This window comes from Toxorhynchites rutilus, chromosome 3 (genome assembly GCF_029784135.1).
Source record: "Toxorhynchites rutilus septentrionalis strain SRP chromosome 3, ASM2978413v1, whole genome shotgun sequence".
In the NCBI taxonomy this organism is placed as follows: Eukaryota; Metazoa; Arthropoda; class Insecta; order Diptera; family Culicidae; genus Toxorhynchites; species Toxorhynchites rutilus.
The window spans coordinates 61,554,927-61,578,729 of NC_073746.1; the positions used below are offsets into that span (position 1 = coordinate 61,554,927).

Genomic DNA, 23,803 nt, shown 5'->3' on the forward strand with positions numbered 1-23,803 from the left:
GGGAACAAGTCATCGAACAAAACGGCGCATATTTGACTTAAAACAGATGATTGTAACTAATTTTATGAACAAATGAAAATTCAAAAAAAAATACCGCAGGACTTTTTTGACAGCCTAATATGTAATATTTTTATGGACCCCCTCTCCATTCCAGAGGAGGGAGGGGTGAAATACCATTATAGAAACATTTCTCATACCTAAAAACCCTCACATCCCAAAATGTACTTGATTAGTTCTCGAGTTATGCAGAAGTTTGTGTTTCGTTTGTATGGCAGCCCCCCTTAAAGAGGGGGGAGGAGTGTATTCACCATAGAAACGTTTCGTGGCCCGTAAAACCTTCACATGTCAAATTTGACAAGTTTGTGTTTCTTTTTTTTGTCCACCCTTAGAGAGCGGGAGGAGTGTCTAACCACCATAGTAACACTTATTGCTAAAACTTCCACATGCCACATGCTGAATTAAAGTAGATGTGACCATTTACTCAAATGGTACATCTACTTCAATTCAACATCCACCCGAAATCAACATTTACCCGAATGTACTATTAGATATTGAAATATGTTAGGAAACAAAAAAAGACGGATTATGCGTTGGAAGGAGCTAAAAGTATTATTACACAAAAGTATCATAACACAGCGTGATTCTAGAGCATTCACGAGCAACAGGTCACGTTTTTATGAAATAAAGTTAACGTTAATAATTATTTTTGCTGCGAACGGATTTTAACGATTTGCATACCAATCGAATCGGAATTTTTCTAAGATTTGTAATCCCATAGTCTGTATATGGTTTGAAATGATGGAAATTGGAAGCATTCCCATTTCCTCAGAACAGAGCTGTCAATAACGGGCAACTTATGCAGCCGCTAGAATAAAAACAACGAAAAGGAATAGCGAAAAGAGAATATTTGCGAAGTAAACTCCACCCTTGCATAGTAAGTAAGCTGTCGCTAGCGTATAAGTATCGCATCTCCTCTGAGGAAAATTCTCAGAATCTTTCTGTGCCCTAAATAACAAAGATCGCTTATTCTGCTCGTTTTGTGTCTTATGTTTTCCCTCAAGCTGTGAGCTCTGTTCTGATGCACCAAGCTCCTAGCTTTGTTGACGGTTTCGACCGAGAGCCGAGAAACGATTTTTTATAAACGGTCATTCTCGCGATGTTTCATTTTTATCGCTGCAGCTGTGTGCATCTGTTAGACGCGTGTTTGATGCTTGTTGAATGGCGATGCACGGAAGATGCCTCTCGTTATATACTCAGTGCAATGCGTGCATTGATGTAAAGAAACAAATTGCGACATATCATCAATTAGTGTATTGTTCTCGCAATACAAGAAAGAAAGAAATATTCAAAATAGAATTAAAATTTTGGTAATAATCTCAATAATAATTTAATTTCAATTGAACACCACCCAACAAAGAAGCTCCTCAATTTTTGCATTGAAATATGAATTATATATTTCAAAGCAAAGATTAACCGGGTAATCGTAACACACCGACAAACGTATACCTTGCTGAAGAATCGTCTCCTATGTTCCAAACTAACCGGGCAATCGGTGGAACACAGATTTGCTTGCGAGAAACCGCCGCTTCCGACGGCGGGTCAGCGGCCGACTCGGATTGCGTAACCTCGGCGGCTTGGGGCCGCTTCGGTTCCTTATCCTCGTTAAACGGGAATTTCGCCCCGATTACATTCGTTAAAAAAATCCGCTGCGGTGGCGTTAATACGTGAGCACCGTCATCCCGGGGCAAATCGATCACCGGAGTGAAATTGCTCGAACTAATGAAAAGTTTCATTTATACTATCAATAGTTCAGTTTCTATTAATTAAATTCAATTTTTTTTATATGACACGTCCAATAATCATGTGTATGTTCTTTTTGTCAGTGGTTTAAACACGTTAAAGAAACATATTTTCAACTAATCAAAATGACGATAATAGATGCTAATCATATGAATTCACACTCAGCTAATTTATTACGAGTTTAAATAGTGGCCTGATAGCTACAGATACTATTAAAACAAGTGAGAAAAATCAGTTTACAAATAAAACACGGTGAAAGACAACTGTATGTCTTAGACAGAAACTGATTTTTTTCGGAAACGGCTGATCCGAACACGGACGTGGACGTAAGAAGTTTCATTTCAAACCCCATTTCATTCCATTTGAGAACAATTCAAACTTTTATCGGAATCAGTCCACGGGTTCCGGAGATATGGTGGGAACAAGTTCAGGGGCCATAGATTCTAGAATCCAGAACAACACAAAACCCGCCATTTTGGGTATCAAATTTCACGATTTTTCAAAACAGGCTTATCTGTGATGAATTCCAGCCTTCATGACCTCATTGGATATGTTCCGGATAAGATTTCCAAAGGAAGTGACCAATTTATGAACAGAACCAAATTCCATTATGAAACATATCGAACTGCATGGTTTGTCAATACTAGCTCATTGGTAACCATTTCTAGGGGTTTTGGCCACAGGAGGATAACCTTTAATAATTCAATAATAATTTTATATCGAGATATGAGAAAGACATGACTACAGGTGTAGATGTGTTAAATCAGATTTGGTATCCTCAAACCCTCATTTTTCTGAAAATCGTGATCAGTTTGTCCCCGGTTTACGGTACCATTTTTTTTTCTTATCAATTCTTTTCAGATTTTTAAGACTTTTATGCTTTATATTTTTCATGTTGAAATTACCTGCCTAATTTTCGAAAAAATATTCCAAAGCTCGTGTTCATTTCGAAATGATCACTTAAGCCGGGTTTAGACGTTGTCAGTTACTCAGTTGCGAGTAAACGACAAATGATCCGAAGAATTACGAACGCACCCATACCACGAAATTTGACATTTCATTTGCATGTATGGCTACTCGCAGCCGAGCTCCTTTTTTTTAAACAGGAAAATTCGTGACGATTTATGAAAAAACAAAAACATCCTTAGATCCCCACGGTAGTGATCACCTGCCAATAATTTTATCGATCGCCAATGAATCAAAATCTAGTGAGTCAGTCGATATTGCGTATGACCTCACGAAGAATATCGACTGGAGAAAATTTGCAGAATTAATATCTGAAGCAATCATTTCGATGCATGAACTTCCTCCCCTTGAAGAGTATAACTTTATATCAAGTTTGATTTACGATAGCGCACTTCAAGCTCAAAAGAAACGTGTACCGGCTACCACTTTCCGACGTCGTCCTCCATCACTTTGGTGGGACAGGGAGTGTTCAAAGGTCTACCTTGAAAAATCATCCGCTTTCAAAAAATTCAGGAAAACTGGATTAGTGGAATGGTTTCGAAAGTACCAAGCTCTAGAAGCCAAACTAAAAGGTCTGATTAAAGCAAAAAAGCGTGGATATTGGCGGAAATTCGTCAATGGTTTGTCAAGGGAGCCCGCTATGAGTACTCTTTGGAATACGGCTAGGAGAATGCGTGGTTGGAACCATACCAATGAAAGTGAGGAATACTCTGACCGTTGGATTTTCAAATTTGCAAGGAAGGTTTGTCCCGATTCTGTTCCTGCACAAAGCGTCGTACGCGATATTCCGCTCCAATGCGATTATGAGAATTTTTCGATGGTAGAATTCTCAATTGCCCTCCTCTCATGTAACAATTCAGCTCCGGGGTCGGACAAGATTAAATTCAACTTGTTGAAGAATCTTCCCGACTTGGCAAAACAGCGTTTGCTGAACTTGTTCAACAAGTTTCTGGAGTTGAATATTGTCCCGCATGACTGGAGACAAGTGAGAGTGATAGCCATACGAAAACCCAACAAGCCGGCTTGCGATCACAAGTCGTATAGGCCGATTGCAATGTTATCCTGTATTCGCAAATTGTTAGAGAAAATGATTCTACTTCGTTTAGACAAGTGGGTCGAAACGAACAATTTGCTGCCAAATACGCAGTTTGGCTTCCGCCGAGGTAAAGGGACGAATGATTGTCTCGCGCTGCTATCTTCTGAAATCCAAATCGCATTTGCTCGCAAAGAACAAATGGCTTCCGTTTTTCTCGATATCAAAGGGGCATTTGATTCAGTTTCCATGGAAATTCTCTCAGAGAAGCTTCATAATCGTGGACTTTCACCAATTCTGAATAATTTCCTGTACAGTTTACTGTCAGAAAAGCACATGAATTTCTCTCATGGCAACTCAAAATCTTCTCGTTACAGTTTTATGGGCCTACCGCAAGGCTCCTGCCTAAGCCCCCTCTTGTACAGTTTTTACGTCAATGATATGGATGATTGTCTAACTAGAGACTGCACGCTGAGACAACTTGCAGACGATGGAGTTATTTCCATCACGGGTACTAATCCCGTCGCTCTGCAAAAGTCGTTGCAAGATACCATGAACAATCTGTTCACGTGGGCCCTCAAGCTGGGTATCGAATTCTCTACGGAGAAAACTGAAATGGTCGTTTTTTCTAGGAAGCACGAACCCGCCCAATTCCAGCTTCACCTATCCGGCAAAACGATCCAACACTCTATGTTTTTCAAATACCTGGGTGTATATTTTGATTCTAAATGTACCTGGGGGAGACACATTGCGTATTTGAAACAGAAATGCCAGCAAAGAATCAATTTTCTCCAAACAATAACCGGAACATGGTGGGGTGCCCATCCAGGAGACCTCATTTAGTTGTACAAAACAACGATATTGTCAGTGTTAGAATATGGCAGTTTTTGCTTCCGATCAGCTGCCAGGATTCATATTCTCAAGCTGGAAAGGATACAATATCGTTGCTTGCGTATAGCCATGGGGTGTTTGCATTCGACACATACGATGAGTCTCGAAGTTTTGGCAGGAGTACCCCCGCTTACTCTTCGGTTCACAGAATTATCCTACAGATTTCTCATCCGTTGCAAGATCATGAATCCATTGGTGATTGATAACTTCGAAAATCTACTACAACTGACTCCTCAGTCAAGTTTTATGTCTTTATACCATGAGTACCTTACCCACGACGTGCACCCTTCACCAGGCATCTCCAACCAAGTTTGCTTCCCATACTTTTGCAATTCCTCTGTCATTTTTGATCTGTCCATGCGACAAAAAATCCATGGAATACCACGGAATAACATTGGAATACGCTCCAATGTTATTCCGTCGATATTTTCGGAAAAATATGGGAAAGTTGGATCTGATAAAATGTTCTTTACTGACGGTTCATACATAAACGGGTCCACTGGCTTCGGCATCTTCAATGAAAATTCCAGTGCCTCTTTCAAACTCAAAGATCCTTGTTCCGTGTATGTCGCTGAACTGGGTACGATATATTACGCATTAGGGATCATTGAAACATTGCCCATCGACCACTATTTTATTTTTTCAGACAGTCTCAGCTCAATAGAGGCAATCCGCTCAATGAAAGTTGATAAACGCTCATCTTATTTCCTAACAAGAATAAGACATCTATTGAGTGTTTTGGTCGAAAAATTATTCAAGATTACCTTAGCATGGGTTCCCTCTCATTACTCGATTCCGGGGAATGAGAAAGCGGACTCGCTAGCTAAGGTGGGCGTTTTAGAAGGCACACTTTTTGAAAGGCAAATTGCCTATAATGAATTTTTTCACATTCCTCGTCAGGACACACTCGTAAGTTGGCAGCGCATGTGGAGTGAAGATGAGTTCGGTCGTTGGTTACACACGATTATCCCTAAGGTCTCGACGAGTGCATGGTTCAAGGGATTGAATGTAGGTCGCGATTTCATTCGCGTGATATCTCGGCTTATGTCCAATCACTACAACCTAAACGCGCATCTCTATCGCATTGGGCTCGCAGCAAACAATCTTTGTGATTGTGGCGATGGCTACCACGACATCGAGCATGTTGTCTGGTCGTGTATCCGGTTCCATGCTGCTCGCTCTCAGCTCTCTAGAGCACTGAGAGCAAAAGGCAGACAATCGGATATCCCCGTCCGGGATTCTGATCTTCTGCTTCATCTATACCTGTTCCTCAGAAACGCCGATGTCAACGTTTAATGATGTTTCCTTCGTTGTGTCCCCGTTTCATATCCCTCCTATCCGATCGATAAACTTTTACTTAGTCGCGGCAATACATACACACACTCTTTACAGATGCACGGGCCGAAGGTTGTGCAGTCCACTGATCATTCAACAAGAGCCAAAGGTTGTACCGCTCATGACAACTCTACACGAGCTGATGATTGCGCCGGCTAGTGACCATTTTATCCTGGATTCCTCGAGTCGAGAAAGACGCACCACGCTAGATATGGGGTACAGACTAGGGAGCGTTGCTGATTAATGGTCAGCTGCATCCCAATAGGAAGTAGCCCGTGTCGGGCACACGTACAGAGCATCGAAGATATTACTAGATACTTTATGTATGATATTGATATTACATATTACTAACATAGTTGTAAGACAAAAATTGTCAAAATATTGGACTCCCGGCCCCGTCAGGCTAACGCCACATGTGCCTTAATAAAAAATATATTTTGGGAAAAAATAAAACATCCTTTTTATAGAAAGATAAATGCATAAATCCTTCTGGCCGTGAATATTCCGCGCGGCCGTCGGTGTTGATGCATGACTGGGGTATCCATACGTTGCCCGACATTTAGGATTGTCGTAATGGATCCAATTTTCATCGCCAGTAAGATTCGATGCAAAAAATCTTTGCTTTGGATCTTGATCGAGTAAAGCCTCCAATACTTCATCTTCAAACTTTTTTGGCGGTCCGGAACCTTCTTTGTTTTCCAAGTCAAAATAACCACTTTCAAACCGTGTGAACCACGTCTGACACGTTCGCTCAGTTGGAGCATGGTCATCATAAACTTCCACCAAAATGTGATGACTTTCCGCAGATGACAAACACTGAAAAAGACACGCAATGATAGTAGCTGTCCAGCGAATGTCTGGAAATTTGATTCACTGGAATACTAATCAAGTTACGCCATCTGTTGTAAAACCGAAGAAACTTACGGGTACACCTAATAGTATTTCATTCAAAGAAAACATTAAAAAGTTGTTTTCAGAAAAACGTTTTTCCTGTAAAAGTGCCCATCTTCCGATGTATGGATGACTTGTTGAAAATTGTAAGGGCTATTGATCTATTTTTTTTTAATTTAAAAATATACATTTTTAAGGAAAATGAACTTCAATTTTTAGAATAAATTTTTATCAGTGTAATTCTCCTTTGTAAAAAAAAATTTTTTTATGAAAATTTAAACAGTTTTCTACGATTCATTCTTTTCTTTTCCATCCATCTTTTTTTCATACAAAAAATAGTACTGTGAAATTTCCCGCAATTTGGTGCTCTCCTGTACAAATTCGACATTTTCAAACCAATGAAAGTATTTGTTATTTACTAAGTTGTGAAATTAAAGTACAGGCCATTCAAAAGAGTTTGTTGGAGTACTGGAAAACGGTGCTGTGAACAGACGAATCCAAATTCGAGCCTTTCAATCGAAAGAGGTGGGTTCGTGTGTGGCGCAAGTCGGGGTAAGAGCTGCAGAAGCGTCACATCCAAGGGACGGTCAAGCACAGAGGAGGTAACGTGATGGTGTGTGAGTGCTTTCATGGGATGCGATGGGCAGCTTGGGGAAGATGGACGAAATCGTGACAGCCGAGCCGTACTGCAACTTCCAGCGAGGAAATCCCAAGGCCTTTGTCATCAAGATAAGTCTTGAAGAGCGCTTCTTTTTTCAGCAGGATAACGATCCGAAGCACCCGGCCAAAGTAACAAAGTCATTCTTGCAGTCATGTCGCATCGAACCCCTTGAATGGCCCCCACAAAGCCCGGATCGCAACCCAATTGAAACCTGTGGGTCATCCTTGACGCTAGGGTCAACAAAACCGGTGTCACAAATAAAAATAATTATTTTGAAGCCCTAAAGCGCGCGTGGGAAGTGAAAGACAACACCTGATAAACTTTGTGGAAAGCATGCCGAAGCGCTTACAGAATGTCTTGAAGACTGAAGGAGTTCATATCAATTATTAAGTTGCTCTTGTTTGCCTCCAGTGAAGCTTATTTGAAGCTTTTCTGATCTGGGAACTTTTTTGTCACTGTTTTTTCAGTTTTTTATTTCTAGAAGAAAAAAAATCTCTATGCAGCATGAATGGAACTCAACAAAAAGCATAATAAATATGATTTTAAGCATGATTAAGATGTCTGTTGAGGGGGCAAACCACGCCACTGTTCACTACATATCACCCTGCGCATTATAGTAGACTCAGCATCGCTCCATGACAGTTCGTCTGATAACCGTCGAAATACAGTTGTCATAACAATCCCATATGTTTTCCTCATACACATCTTTGCTAACCACAAAAAGGTAGAGTTCCATCCGAGTGTTATTAGTAATTAATATTGAAATCAATTGAGGTCATCCTGTAGTAAGCTTCGCTGTATTCAAACAAGGAGACCAAATGTAAGTCGAGGTGAATTATTGTAAATCATATCTGAATTCATTATGTGAATATATTATATTATAGCTTTGAGCTCGCTCACCAACAATTCCCGCGTGCTGCAAAGATTCGTCCGAAAAAACCCCAACAATGTCTTTACTTTTTATTTTTACTGAACAAAAATAAAGAAGTGAAAAAAAAATGAGTGGGCACATTATTTTGCCAATCACTGTATCAGCCAGATACCAAAATAATTTGTCGCGCTGTCAACAAGACATGAAGTTTCGCAATGCCCTGATGGACCACGACGCTTATCACATTAACAAATTCTGAAAGTTTGTTCTGGGTCATCCCTTCAACCCTTAATAAAGCTGTGGTCACCCACAAAAATATTTTTTTCGACGCACTTGGATTATTATTTCAACATTTTGATTAACTAAAGGCCAAATATCTAGATACATATTTCTAAAATTTCCGTTCTAAAATTTTTAGGGCTTCTAAAAATCTACGATATTAATTTAATAATACAGAATTCTTTCCCTATCCTATAAATCACAAATGGACACAGAGTATGTACTACGGGCGAGTACCGGCTTAAGTGAAGTAAGCCTAAGCCATTAGAATATCTATGCAAAAAGGCAGTTTTAAATCGCCAAAAGATAATGAAAATAATAAAACTATCAGAAACAATTTTCGTTCAAGACTTTTTTACTACTTAAGAAAAACTTTTCAAACTATCAATCAGAATATTTATATGATACAAAAAAGATAATTTTCAATAATAAGTTTCATTTCGAAAATGTGTTATTTTCTTCCACGGATATGAATGCTAGAGTTGCTGCACTCCTACAAACTGTCAAAATCGGCTTCGTTGTCGTGAATCATTGTACATATCCAGTTACCCTGGTATACTGTAAAGGTCCACGTACTAGTAAATAAGCAGCAAAATATTTTGTGCAATAACAGCGTAGCTCTGCAAACTATTTTCATTTGTGTGCGTAATTTCGGTGTAATGTATGAAAATTCAAAATTCAAGAATGAATATCATTGCTGGTAACGTCAATACTGATGATCGTGTAAGGGCTGCTTCAAAATAAAAATAATAAATCTAAGTTTACTTTTCCGTATCGAATATGTATTTTACATAATACATGAATACGTTTTTGCGCTAATGGTGACAAGCAAAGCTTAGCAAATTCATATTCAACTGGGGATAGTCAGGGGACTATGAAGCCATCGATCTTCGCATTCAATTGGAAATGAGTTTTTGCTTCTTTTCAGCGAATGAATTGAGAACACCCAATTTCTTGACATGTGCTTCACAAAATTCGTTGTATTTCAAAGGTATAAATGTGTTCAACTCGATGCCAAGACATATTCAACGTGCAACAACACTTACAGAATTGAGGAGGCACTGTATTTCACACGTGAAAGCTGTGTTTCACTAACAGCCGACCGATATATTTTTAAATTTTATAACGAAGATTATTACTGACGAAGTTTTATACGAACGGATAATTTAATGTGGGATTTTTTTTGCAGTTTGTTTTAAATATTTTCAATTAACCTGACGAAGTTTTTTTTGGACGGATTATATTATGTAAACTATTTAATTTTTTAAATTATCTTTTTTTTTAATTTGTATTTATGTCCTCTCTATTAAGTCCGTCATGATCCTGGTGATGATGGACTGTTTTCACTTTTATTTTGTTGTTTTTATATTATATTAGTTTACAAAAATAAAAGTAGTCTACATAAGTTTGAGCGTCGCGCGCGTGGCACAGATATAAAGGATATTAAATTGAAAGTTTTTTAAGTGCCGGTCTAGAAATTTTTCGTTAAGGAAATTTTCTCGATTTCTCTGGATGAGGAAGGCTGGCGGTTGGGCTTGTGCTCTGGTGGACCACTTGGCTGCAAAGGCCTTGTCGGGACCGTATCGGCTCTATGGTGGACATGACTGAGTATCGGCTTGTCATTTGACATTGCAATTTTTTAAACTTGTATCTGTAAATAAAATCAGTTCGTTGTTTTTTTTTGTTTGCCTAACTGATTTCAATGCTTATAAAAATAATTAAATTATCTTTTAGATAACTCGTCTTGCTAAAATCTCTGTAGGGGAAGAAGGCGGGACCATCATCATTATCATCATCAGCATTTCTTCATCAACATGAATCAACAGTCATTCGGGCCCTCTCTTCGCTAACTGTTCGAAGCTCCGTCTTATTCTATTCTTCACCGACAAATGGACTTCACGGCAAATTGACATGACTCTTCCAGATTGAATTCATTTCTCTCTCCCATGTATCATGTATGCATGTACCAATGTATGTACCATGTATTGATGTTTGCGTTCACTATGGGTAAACAATGAAGCCGTCCATTAATGGTGTAACTACTTTATTGCATTAGAAATCAAATTTTCGTGTCAGATATCAGGGATTAAGAAGATTGGCACAATAAAATCATACTTGTACACCTAATATTTCTATTAGAGAACAATGAGAAACAAATTTGTCTATAGCAGCCCCGCATCCCAGCTGGAACGAAGCGAATGACGGTGCGATCAGATTCATAGTGTACCGCTAACATTCTCGGAAGAAAATGAAAGCACGTTTCTCACCTTGAAAAACTCCTTCCGCCTGCGATCCAATTATTGAGGTTAAGCCTGCGGCTGAACGCCTTTCTCCGGCAGACGAGAGCGAGCTCACGAGCGCTCACTCCCAGTAGTATCCCTGCATTGAGCTCTTCGGTTGTATCTTTTTATCGATTCCACCGCCGATTGGCTGTTGCAAGTGGAAAAACTTGCAGCATAACTAGACCGCTTGCAGAACCGGCCAGGGAAAAGTGGCGGATCGAACAACCGGTACGTCCAGCGGCTCACCCCACCGGCACGCGCGGATGAAGCGCTGGTTAGGAGCCATCTCAGCACCGTTTTCACTAGTTGTCGACAATTCTTCAGTTGATTTTTCATACCCACATTGCTTTAAGGTCGCGACAAACTACCCGTAGCATACGACTTTCTCGTAGCGCCTGCTATTTGCATCATAATGGCAACAATTAAATCCGATGGGGGTACGATGATGATGATGACGGTGGTGGTGATGGCGGGCACCAATCAAAACTTCGGTGGTTTGAGGGGCGTAAGGAAAAAAATCAAACAAAAATAGAAACATCAAACTAATGTCGAAAATGTTGATCACCGCGGTGAAGTTTCTCCGTTTTCTTCAGCCAAATTGGCTTGCATCGAGTTGTACTGCACGGTAGGTGATTGGTGTTTGTTTTACAATTGAACGAATGCTACAAATTAGACCGAAGTTATTTCAATTATTTTAAGTGCCGAATTTCAAACATGTCAAATTTGACACGATCTCCGTAATTCCTCTCGAACATCAACCATTGACCGCGCTAACGATCGCAATAACCAGTGTCTGAACATCGAAAAAAGTGATTCTACTCGCGTCTTTTCCGCCAAGTGACATTTAGGTAACCGCAGCTGGTAAAAGTGTTGAATTTACTAAATGTTTTCTTGTATTTGCCTTTCGCTCTCTACACCTCGGCTACATTGAAACTCGCGGCAGAAAGTGGAAGGCGCGGAACGATCGGTGTTTAGTTTATGTTTTTGTTGATGATCAAGTGACGAGAGTTCAAGTGAATGGCGATCATTAAACTGAGAATGAAACTGTTCGGCTCTCGGGCGGCGGGAAGATGCAGATGCGCCAACTTAATGGCGGTGGCTTTCGCAATGGTAAGTAGAGTTTATTTTGAAAGACTTCAACGCATGCAAACGACGAACTTATTTGTTTATTTTCATCTAAATTTCAATTTCGCTTCGAGAGGAGTCTCTGAGGTCGTTTAACTTTCTGAATAATACATTTTACAGTAGATCTATTCTACGAGCTATTATCATTAGCACTTCGATCATTTATAAGTATCGAATCGATCGAGCCAGCAACAGTTGGAATGTTTCGCTGCTCTCGAATGATTTATTCTTCACAGTTGTTCATTCTTTACACCAAGCATAATTAGCTCCAAATTTTAATATTAATTAGATCTAATCCAAACTAATTCTTGCGATGATAATTCGTTAACCTTGAATTTCGAGGTGTACAAGTATGAAATACGGAAATACGGATATTCTTGACAATTAAATAAAACGCCAGTAATTTTTTTTTGTGCGTCTTCGTATGAATCCATTTGTACCTAGGCAATTTGTAGTAAAACATCAGAGGAAAACTATTATAATCTTTAACCAAACATTCTGAATGTGCTTTTTATTCCGGACATGGGTTTGCGAAACTCAAATATTTGTTTCGATTTTTGACATTTTTTTACCATTTGTTTGGTCCATATGTAAGCGGACCAAACAATTCAGGCTTGACACGCAAGCCAAAAAAAAGTACTCTCGTGGCCCAGTGCTTAGCGTTACATCTAACATGCCGGGGGTTCAGGTTCGATTCCCGTTCTGGTCGGGAGAATTTTTCGTCAAAGAAATTTCCTCCGACTTGCACTGGGCTCACGCGTATTCTAGAGCTTGCCACTCAGAATGCAATCAAGGCGTGTTATTTGGCGTATTATTAGATCTCAACTAAGTACTAATAAAAATGATGTAAATAATACTACGTTGAGATGGCGAAGTTCCTCTAAGAACGTTGGTGCCATTTAAGAAGAAGAAGACGCAAGCCAAAAAATATACAAACAAAAAGATAAAAAAAAACAAAACTCTACCCTATTGGGACAACGTGGTCACTTGCTTGTTTATTAGTATAACTATTGACTATTGATGCGGTATCGATAGTCACCTTATGTTTGAAGAGTTTCATGACTTTTGAATCACCCAGTATTTCAGTAGAGCTGTCGCATGTCAAAATATAAATTTAAAAAATCGCTCTCTCGGTAGCCATTCGGCTGTAGTTTTGTGCGCATCGCATTTAAAAAATTTCACGTGAAATTTAGTCACCTTATATTTGGATAAATTAGCAATTACTCATTTCTGGTTAGGAAGAACGAACTAAATCTTAAACAAATAAAAAAAAGTTTAACAGAACAAGTGTATTCCTTGTTAGCGAATGCCTAAAAACAACGAGATTTATATTCTGCAAAGTATTGCAGTATTGTAGCTCACTTCCTTCTTTATAAAACGATATTTTTATGCATAATCTTTCGGGAAAACACAAAAACCTTATTGTGTGTTCCCAGTATTTCAAAAAACAACATCAAGTTCAATTAAAATGTCAACAAAGAATAAACTTTCTCCGTACAATTACCGGCACCTGGTGGGGAGCCCATCCCGAAGATCTTATAATGTTGTATCGAACAACTATTCTCTCAGTGATGGAGTATGGCAGTTTCTGTTTTCAATCAGCTGCCAAAACACACCTCATTAAACTCGAGCGAATTCAGTATCTTTGTCTCCGTATTGCGTTGGGATGTATGCCCTCAACGCATACCATGAGTCTCGAGGTTTTGGCAGGCGTACTCCCACTAAAAGATCGCTTCAATTTATTATCTCTTCGGTTCTTCATTCGGTGTAAGGTTATGAACCCATTGGTGATCGGAAATTTTGAGCAGCTAATCGAGCTAAATTTTCATTCTGGATTCATGAGCTCATATCATGAATTCGTCTCCATGCAGGTTGATCCTTCTTCGTATATTCCCAACCGTGTTTGTTTTCCTGACTACATCAATTCCTCTGTGCATTTTGATCTGTCCATGAAGCAGGATATCCATGGAATTCCAGATTATCATCGATCGGGGATCGTTCCAACGATTTTCGAAGCAAAGTATGGGCGTGTCAATTGTGATAATATGTACTTTACTGATGGGTCCTCTATGAATGAGTCCACAGGATTTGGAGTGTTCAACAAATTTTTTAGCACCTCACACAGTCTTCAGTATCCTTGCTCAGTGTATATTGCTGAATTGGCAGCAATACACTGGGCGCTGGACAGCGTCGCCTCACGACCTGTTGAACACTATTACATTGTAACGGATAGTCTTAGCTCTGTCGAAGCTATCCGTTCAGTGAGGCCGGAAAAGCACTTGCCGTACTTCCTTGAGAGAATACGAGAAATTTTGAGTGCTTTATCCAGACGCTGTTATGTCATCACCTTTGTCTGGGTCCCTTCACATTGTTCGATTCCGGGTAATGAGAGGGCTGGCTCATTAGCAAAGGTGAGTGCGATTGAAGGCGACATTTATCAGCGTCAAATCGCCTTCAATGAATTTTATTCTTTAGTCCGTAAAAATACCATCGCTAACTGGCAACGCAGATGGAACGAAGATGAATTGGGCCTGTGGTTTCACTCAATTATCCCTAAGGTTAGCCTCAAACCGTGGTTCAAAAGTCTGGACTTGAGTCGGGACTTTATTCGCACCTTCTCCCGACTCATGTCTAATCACTGTTCGTTAGACGCGCTACTTTTTCATTTTAATCTTGCCGACAGCAATCTCTGCGGTTGTGGCCATGGTTATCACGACATCGAACACGTTGTTTGGTCGTGCGAGTTGTATCTTGTCGCCAGATCGAATTTAGAAAACTCCCTTCGGGCTGGAGGAAAGCAGTCCAATGTGCCGGTGAGAGATGTGTTGGCTCGGTTAGACCTTGATTACATGTCCCAAATATATGTTTTCCTTAAAGCTATCGATCTTCGAGTGTGATTGTTCATACATCCTTTTCCCCTCCTTTTCGTCCTTCGCGAGCTATCGGTTCCCTTCCTACTAACATTAGAATAAGTTAAATTGTAAATACATATTAGATGTATGGATAGTTTTAAGAATTGAGTGTGAAGTGTCAGTGTGAATGAGAATGTGAATGTGAATGTGAGTGCGAGTGTAAACACACATCTCCTTACATCCCATCCTTTTCCTAATGAAAATGTGTCACCCTTCTAAACTCGAGTCGACCGCGAGTAATCGGTTTCCTATTTCATTAATCATAGAATTAAGGAAACAACATGTTGATATATGCTAGTTGAAATATAGTTAAGAGTTTGGCTCCTTTAAACTTATGTAACTGAGCCTGTAAAAATAAACGGATTAATAAAAAAAAAATCAAGTTCAATTGCCCCATAACTAGGCATAACTGTCCAACCATGAATTTTTAAGCCTGTAACCAAGATTGATGGGTGCACCCGTGGCCGAGTGGTTAGCGTCTCACATTATCATGCCGGGTGTTCGGGTTCGATTCCCGTTCTGGTCGGAGGGATTTATCTTCAAAGAAATTTTTCTTCGACTTGCACTGTGGTCACGCTTATTCTAGAGTTTGCCACTCGGAATACATTCAACGCGTGTTATTTGGCTGATGAAATCTCAACTTAGTATTACTAAATGACGCTAGTTAATGCATACGATGAGACGGCAAAAGTTCCACAGGAACGTGAACGCCATTCAAGAAGAACCAAGATTGATTGATTCAAATGAGGGGATTTTTTCACATTTCATAAAACAATGCTTTGCACTCCAAACGTATATCGTGCTAATGATGCAGAAAAAGAAGTTCAAACTAGGGTAAGCAACACTTTTAACTTCCCGAAGTTGGAAGAAATTTGAAGACTCGGACAGAACAAGTTATTGCCAAATGAAAAATGAAAAACGCAAAGAATGCTGTTTATTGTTTCCGAGTTGAATGTGGATTCGAAGCGCATCGTATTCCAAGCCGAATGTAATAAAGGTATCTTCCTGGGGTGAGAGCTGTGTCCTTCGGCGAAAACTGAAGATGAAAGTTTGTTCCGCAACGCTTGTCCTCGTCGGTAATAATTGTGTAGTCCCACGTTAACATTGCGGCCGTGTCTTGGACACCATCCTTCAATTTTTTTAAATCTTGTTACAACTGTTCAAAATTACTTTTAAATGACAAAAACAATTTGAAATGACCAATTTTAATTACGACTGCTGTTTCTAAGGGCGTACCCAATAAAATTGATCTTTATTAAAAAAAAATCATAAAAAATTGTTGAGAAATCAATTATCTATTTAGGAAAAAATAATATTTTAAATACAATGTTGAAAATTCTTATTCAAAAATTGAGTTGAATATTGAAAATTTTAATAACTCAAAACATGATTTATATTATTTTTCCAAAATAATCTATTGACTTTCCATCAACTTTACCGTACATCATATTTTAAGTAGACATCAGGATTCCGAGTTTTTATTTTAGCAAAGAAAGGTCAATCTATATATATAATCTTATGGAATCGGAAACTACTGAATCGATCGACATTAAAGTTGGTATGTAGGGTTTTTTGGGGCCGGGGAAGGTTTTCGTGATAGTCTGAGACCCCAAGCAAATGATACCAAATTAGGCACATGGAGGTTTTAGGATGCAATAAATGTTTTTACGGTGATTAGATTCTCCACCCCCCCCCCACCCTCTCTAAGGGGGGGCTGCCATACAAATGAAACACAAATTTCTGAATTACTCGAGAATTCATCAAGCAAACGAAACCGAATTTGGCATGTGGAGGTTTTAGGATGTAATAGGTATTTCTATTGTGGTTAGACACTCCTTCCGCTCTCTAAGTGTGGGCTGTCATACAAATGAAACACAAATTTCTGCATAACCCGCAAAACTAATCAAGCAAATGGAGCCAAATTTGGCATGTGAAGGTTTTACGGGGCACGAAACGTTTCTATGGTGAATTCACTCCTCCCCCCTCTTTTAGGGGGGGCTGCCAGACAAACGAAAAACAAACTTCTGTGTAACTCGAGGTTTTTGGGTATGATAAATGTTTCTATAATGGTATGACACCTCTCCCTCCTCTGGAATGATGAGGGGGTCCCATAAAAATATTACACATATTTCAACCAAAAATATTCCAACCAAACGGGGCAATTGAAAATTTTCGGAAAACTTTGAAGGAAAATGGAAAATGCGGAAAATTTAATTCCCATATGTTATACAATTAAATAGTGACAAGTGCTATTAGTCCATTTGATGTTTGCGCTAGCGAAATTGATCTTTGTTCGAAACTGGAAATGGAATTTAATGTGATGAAACGCACTCCTATATCTTCTTCTATCTATACCAAAAAAAAGGATCGCCGGATGTGTTGATAAGAGTAGAACTCGAGGAAGGAATTGTCCCATTTGAAAAATCTTGAACGAGAATGATGTCTGAAAATAATCTGATATTATAAAGATGAGTTTTGTTAGAAATACTAGGAATTTCATAGTAAAAGGTAAATTCAACGGGGTCGAATAGAAGATCAATCAATGAATAGTTCTGCGATTGGACCCATTAACTTGCTCATAGTAAGAAAACGTGAATGTATAAAAGTATTGATAACAAAAACCAAATTTCAGGCGGGACGAAGTTTGCCGGGTCAGCTAGTGATTCCATATATATTTATAAAATATCTTATAAAAAATTAGTCGTAAACAAAATTGGTCATCTGATAATGAAAAAAATGATTTTGGTACCTCCCACTATACATACAAACTTTACAAAAATTGAGAGTATCGGGGCAACGGCCGGCTGATTTGGCATGGAATTGCTCTATAATCCGTTAGCTTTACTAATTTTCACACTCTAAAAATTTCGTTTTCCGCATCTGTGAACATCTGCACCTTTCGATTCGCAAATGGCACAAATTCTGTGTTACACATTTTTATCTCATAAATTATAACTTCTTCAATCTTCAATCATCTTCTACTTCAAACTTTCCAAACAAAATATGTTCATCTATTTGAACTGGATTTTTTCACTAATGATACTTTGAATATCTGACCATTTAGGAATGACCTTGATTACAATCCATACATTCTGTTGAGTTTCTCCTAGATTGGCCTTCCATTATTCAATGTATCGCAGTATCGAAAAAAAACATAGTTTTAATAAATTTAGCATGTTACGTTTCACCTAAAACTAAGTTTTAGGAACAGTTTGCACCTCGCTAGTCGAAAATACTTCAACATGCGAGGGTTGAAAAATTTTCATAAAATGATCAAAAACATAAACAACTTCTGCAACATTCTTTTTTTCAACAAAGTCGATTAATGTCTGAAAGGTCACTATCTGATCTCTAGTAGAAAGCAACCATACTTTGTCCCGTTGAAAACGGTACGTTTGGTCAACCTACCTAGGAACCGACACGGGGCTCAACGTGTTAAGTGTTTCTCACTACGTTTTCGTACCTTTGAGAAAATTTCAATTGTGACTCCAGGTGCATAAGCCCAGCTTATTTCATACACGTACCTAGTATTGTGATAATTATTTAAACAAATGCGGACAAGAAACAACGCATAAATCTATCCCATTTCGTATGATATGTGTTTGTGAACTCTTTCAATAGAATGTTCGATAGTTATTTTTTTTTGTGATGAAAAATGTACGTACGTTCGTTAATGAAAACTGTTTGCTATCTTGAACAGAAACAGCTATAAAATTCTTCGAATCACGAGGATTGTAGCTGTATGTGGAAGCAGGAAAGCACCTAATTCTATAGGTCCCTATCACCACTTCCCCTAACAGTTTTCGATTATTCAATAATAGAATAAATAAAACAAGAATAAAACCAAACAAATAAACATTCTTAAATGTACCTATTATGTTCTCTACAATGGAGGAATATTTTGATATTGTTTTGAGTAATTTTCTCATAAATCATTCCAACCTGGCACGGATTCTTTGTTCCAACTTTTTTCCCATCAATTATAATTGTTTCCATCATGTATCTGTACATGTTTTTTATGTATCTGAACAGAAAGTTGTATACTAATGTTACTTTAAATCACTTCAAGAACGGATTTCAATACAATCTATTTATAATAGTGATCCGTTTTTCAATGTAATCCAACGCGGTATCGAGAACATTTTCCACTGTTTCCATGTATTTGGTCTACGGTATTTCACCTGAATCAACTAGACTTTTAAGAACACTTTGCACTTCGCTAGTCGAAAACCTTTTTCTCTCTTATGTTGAATGAATCTAATGAAATCATCAAAATTGTCAGCATATCGTCTTTCAACAATGCCAATGAATTTTAAAGATCGTTAACTGATCTTTGGTGAAAAGCAATTATATTTGAAGACATGGGGCTTCAAATTATTCGCAAAGTACACCGGGACATTTTCTTACTATGGGAAACTGGAGCGCATTTCGTGAAAAATACTAAGAATTCGTTCGATAGAAAGTCTAGGAGTAATCTTACCATGCTCAAGCAATTTAACATAATGTTCACCGACAAAATCACAAAATATCATCAATTATTCTACAAGAATCTTTTTTTTATAATCCAAATACGGTACAAATAGATAAGGGAAAATGGACTTCCTTCCGTTACATTTTTTGAGACTCTCGAAGGCCCATCATATAGAAAGACGTATTGATTGAATCCCTTCCTAGAGCTGAGTAACCAACAACGCTCCAAGTAGTTCACATCTTAAGAGAGACCCCAATTTGTAACCATACCAAAAAAAAACATGGGGTTTTGACAATTTGTTATGCCATTCAAGATTTAGGCGCTGGTAGTCGTGCGCCTAGGTCCCCTTTCAAAGTTGATACCACGCTTGAGGAATATTTATCCCTGAACCCCTGCCATCAGATGCTCATTCACTTTGTTTGGTACAGAACGCCAGTTTGCCTTGAACTGTCTTTCGCTCCCAAAAGTTGGTTGCGTCTTCTTCAAATTCGGCCTGACTATGGTCCAGTATTTCTCGGTTGGGCGAAGCACGACTTATGAAGACGGGGACGTGAAGATTTAATACGGATTCAAGCCGAGAGATTTCTCCACCTAAATCAATCCTTCAAACTTTTGATACTCAACTTTTTGAGCATTCCGTTCGAAAATACAAACAAGGAATGTGTTTTTATGTCGAGTAATAATAATAACAAAACAAGTGATAATTTTTAAACATTCTTTGTATCTATATGTGCACTTATCGTGCATCGTGGATCACCTAGATTCAAACATAAACTTTCGATCTAAGTTACAAAAGCATTTTTAGAAAATTTAAAACTTCACTATTATTTTAAACTTTTTTTCATATAATTATGAAAGATTAACAGAGAACTGGAAGAATTTAACGTTCATTTGTCTGCAAATTGATTACAGCCAACTCACTGCACTCCGTGAACGCTTTGGGCATGCACATCCAGTGCGCTAACAAAACGATGTAACGACCCGTAATTATGACCCATTCTCAGCAGAGTCTCTGTTCCTCTTTTTTTCATTCATTTCCTCACTCAAGGGGACACACTTAAACAATTTATTGTTACACGAGTTTATGTATGTATAGCTGCACTGTTGCAATAATAATAGCCCTTCAGCACTGCTATGCTCCAGTTTATGCTTCACCATTTCCGTTAAGTAAATTGGCAGACAGGGTTTGACAGCGAGTTGTCGCGAAATCAAAGTCATCGCCAGAAAATGCAGCACATGTAATTGCAAAAAAATAATGGCATCTCAATCAGCCGTGGGGCGGTCTCTGGAGCGGAAACACCATTCACGTGCCACACAAGAGTGGGTAAAGCGGTTTAAGCTGGCTGACTGACTGACTGATCGATTTTCGGATTGATACAAACCGTTTCATGCCTTAACACGGAAATTTCCTCTTTTTCACGCGGACGGGAATTATTTCCATCGAGATTCGTTAGCAACACATGGTTTAACATCTGATTTAACGTTCTGCGAAAAAGCAGAAATGTTAACTATTCTTATCCAAGTTCGCTTTGCCGAACACTGTGATTATGCAATTGTGCGGTAAATATCTAATATCCACTTGTGGCCAGGCTAGATGTACCAATTAGCTTCTTCATTTTACAATTTCGCATGACTTAAACTGAAAGCGATCTCCCGGTGGAAGCAAATGTGCAGTGCAGTGCGATTCTTTTATCCGAGCTAGATTCCAGCTCAATTAGGGGCAGAGCGAAAATGATCCACTTGTAAAGCAATGCTGGTTTTCCATTATTGAAGCAAGCATCAACTAGGGAACATAAAATTCACTCTCACTTGCCTGAGCGTAATTGTTTGCCTCTGATCATCAGTGCTTCTCGCTCCCGCTGAATTTCTCCCGGCTGGAACATCACATTCGATCCAGCAGTTTTCACCACCCTCCTCGGGGAGGCTGGATCAGGACGGGGGAATGCGTTGCAAATAGGTGGAACAACTCACCAGCGTCATTTAGACGTTCATTTAAATGAACATGACCGATAGAGAGTGTTGATTGTACCGCTTCCGCGCTTGCCCGCATTCAGTGCTAACACAATGTGAAATTTTTATTGGATTATTAGACCAACATCGGGTCCGTAAATTGGTAGCGCTTTCGCATTCAATGCATCGCTTCGTAAACAAAATCAAAATGGTTAATTAGCAGATACAGACCTGGACTCAGCTACTCATCCAGTAACTGATTTTGCATGTAACAGCACGTGGTACTGTATTGCACATTCTTAGCTCTGAGGAGGAGCATGTGTTCATGCAACACAAGAGATAAATATTATTGCTACCGCCGAAGCTAACAATCGGCAGACGTAAGTGCTCTCGTCGGTTCTTGTTTGAAATGTGTATAAATATGATACTTTATGATCTGCATCAGAAGGTTCGGTGAGCAGCAGCATTGTAATCAAAACCATGAAGTATATTTCAGATATAAAATGGTTTGTGAATGGGTCCATTATTGCAGGAGAGGAAACAGGGCTGATGGCACTGACCCAAATATAACGTTTGGCTCGTTTGCATTACTGTATAACTGGAAGCGATTTGGATATTTTGCTATACACATTTCGTGCATGAATTGCATCTAGTTGAAAATCGAACTTTTTAACTGTAGAAACTCTGGGCGAAATCCCTATACAACCAATTCATTCCAAACCGATATAGTGGTTCTCAGATTTTCGTCAAAAGTGGTAATTATGTTCTTTAGCGCAAAAAATTGAACCCGTATTTTTCTTTATATTTTTTTTTGGCACCCTACATTTCCATTTTAGGGTAGTTCGAAAAATCAACTTTTTTCCAAAAATGACTTTTTTCAAAAATTCATAACTTTTGAGTCACTGAACCAATTTGCTCAGGATTTTTTACATAACATATCTCGATAACAGCGATGCTATTTTTTTTTTGTTTCCAGATATGATTTTTCAAAGTTTTAACCGGTTGTAAGAAAAAATCATTTTTCAAATGACTTTCTGCAAAAAATCATAACGTTTATACTACTGAACCGATTTAGATGGTCGACATATTAAATTTAATCCAATAAGCTAACCTTCACACTAGCGGGAAAATTGGATTCCAGTCGTATGGGTCGAGTCTAGGAGTATGGGTCGAGACATAGGAGTATTGATCGAAGACTTAAACATGTTAAATTTTCAAAATTATAACTCAAAAACGATAATAATAGCATCTCTGATATCGAGATATGTTATGTAAAAAACCCTCAGCTTTACATTAAAAATATTTTTTAAAAAATAGCGCACTCTATCTTTAACCGAGAAAACTATGAAAAACTAACTCAATCAATAATTACAAAAACAAAAATCCAGATTTTTCGCAAAAGTAATATTTTTTTTAACAGAAAAATAAATCATTGGCTTCAATTTGATATGTCGATCATCTAAATCAGATCAGTGGTTCAAAAGTTATGAATTTTTGAATATGGTCATTTTTGGGAAAAAATTGATTTTTCGGACCACCCTGAAATGAAAATGGGCACCCTAACGAAAAAATAAAAATTACGAGTCAAATATTTGGCGATCAAGAACAAAACTACCACTTTTCATGCAAATCTGAGAAACACTATATCGGTTTGGCATGGAATGGTTGTATAGTTATAGTTATTAATGATTACAAGCTACTCCAGTAACACCGGCTAAGTGTATCCTATGGTCCTTTTTTCCCGAGACATTTATGAGAGGTCTTAATATTCCCTGCATCTCTCTTAAGTAAATGTCGAGCTTTCCTCCCTTTTCCTTAGCTGTTGCAAGGACGTGACCAGGACAATTCTTAACGGCTGGAGAAAACATGCCTTCATCTAAAGCGGCCCGTACACGATCAGTAGCATTGACATTATCAGTAATGACAATATTAGCAAGAATCACTCCATTCCGCAATCACCTTATTCTTCAACCTAACACGATCATTCTTATCGCTTGCAGGAATGCAGCATCTCTGGCCTTCATAGTTGTAAGAGAAATCAACACATTTTTGAAATGAAAATTATCAATGAAAATCAATTTATTTTGTCAAATAAACATCCCCGTTAATAATTTGAAAGGTTTTCTGCAAACGATGAAAAAATCGAAAACGAAACATGTTTCTAATAATGATTTCTAATTATAATTTCAACAATTTGATCTGTTCTTGTAATGTTTTTCAGTAATGGATGAAGAATGTTCAGAATAATATTTTATAAACATCCAATAAAACATTTTGAAATGCTTTTCATTGATCTAGTAGCAATTCAAAACTGTATTTTATCATAGTAATCCTAA

The 23,803-nt window shown here is 38.3% G+C and overlaps 1 protein-coding gene across 2 annotated transcripts in view; it reads left to right on the forward strand.

Annotated features, from left to right (window-relative positions):
- The window catches only part of LOC129777694 (uncharacterized), a 64,455-nt gene that overhangs the window by 18,356 nt on the left and 22,296 nt on the right, over positions 1-23,803 (forward strand). The window contains exon 2 of one of the 2 annotated variants that reach the window (XM_055784126.1): positions 11,953-12,119. In XM_055784126.1, coding sequence (XP_055640101.1) covers positions 12,027-12,119 — 93 coding nt within the window. In that variant the 5' untranslated portion in view covers positions 11,953-12,026. Of the gene's footprint in view, positions 1-11,847; positions 12,120-23,803 lie in introns of both variants that reach the window. The other variant, XM_055784128.1, reaches the window with a different exon arrangement.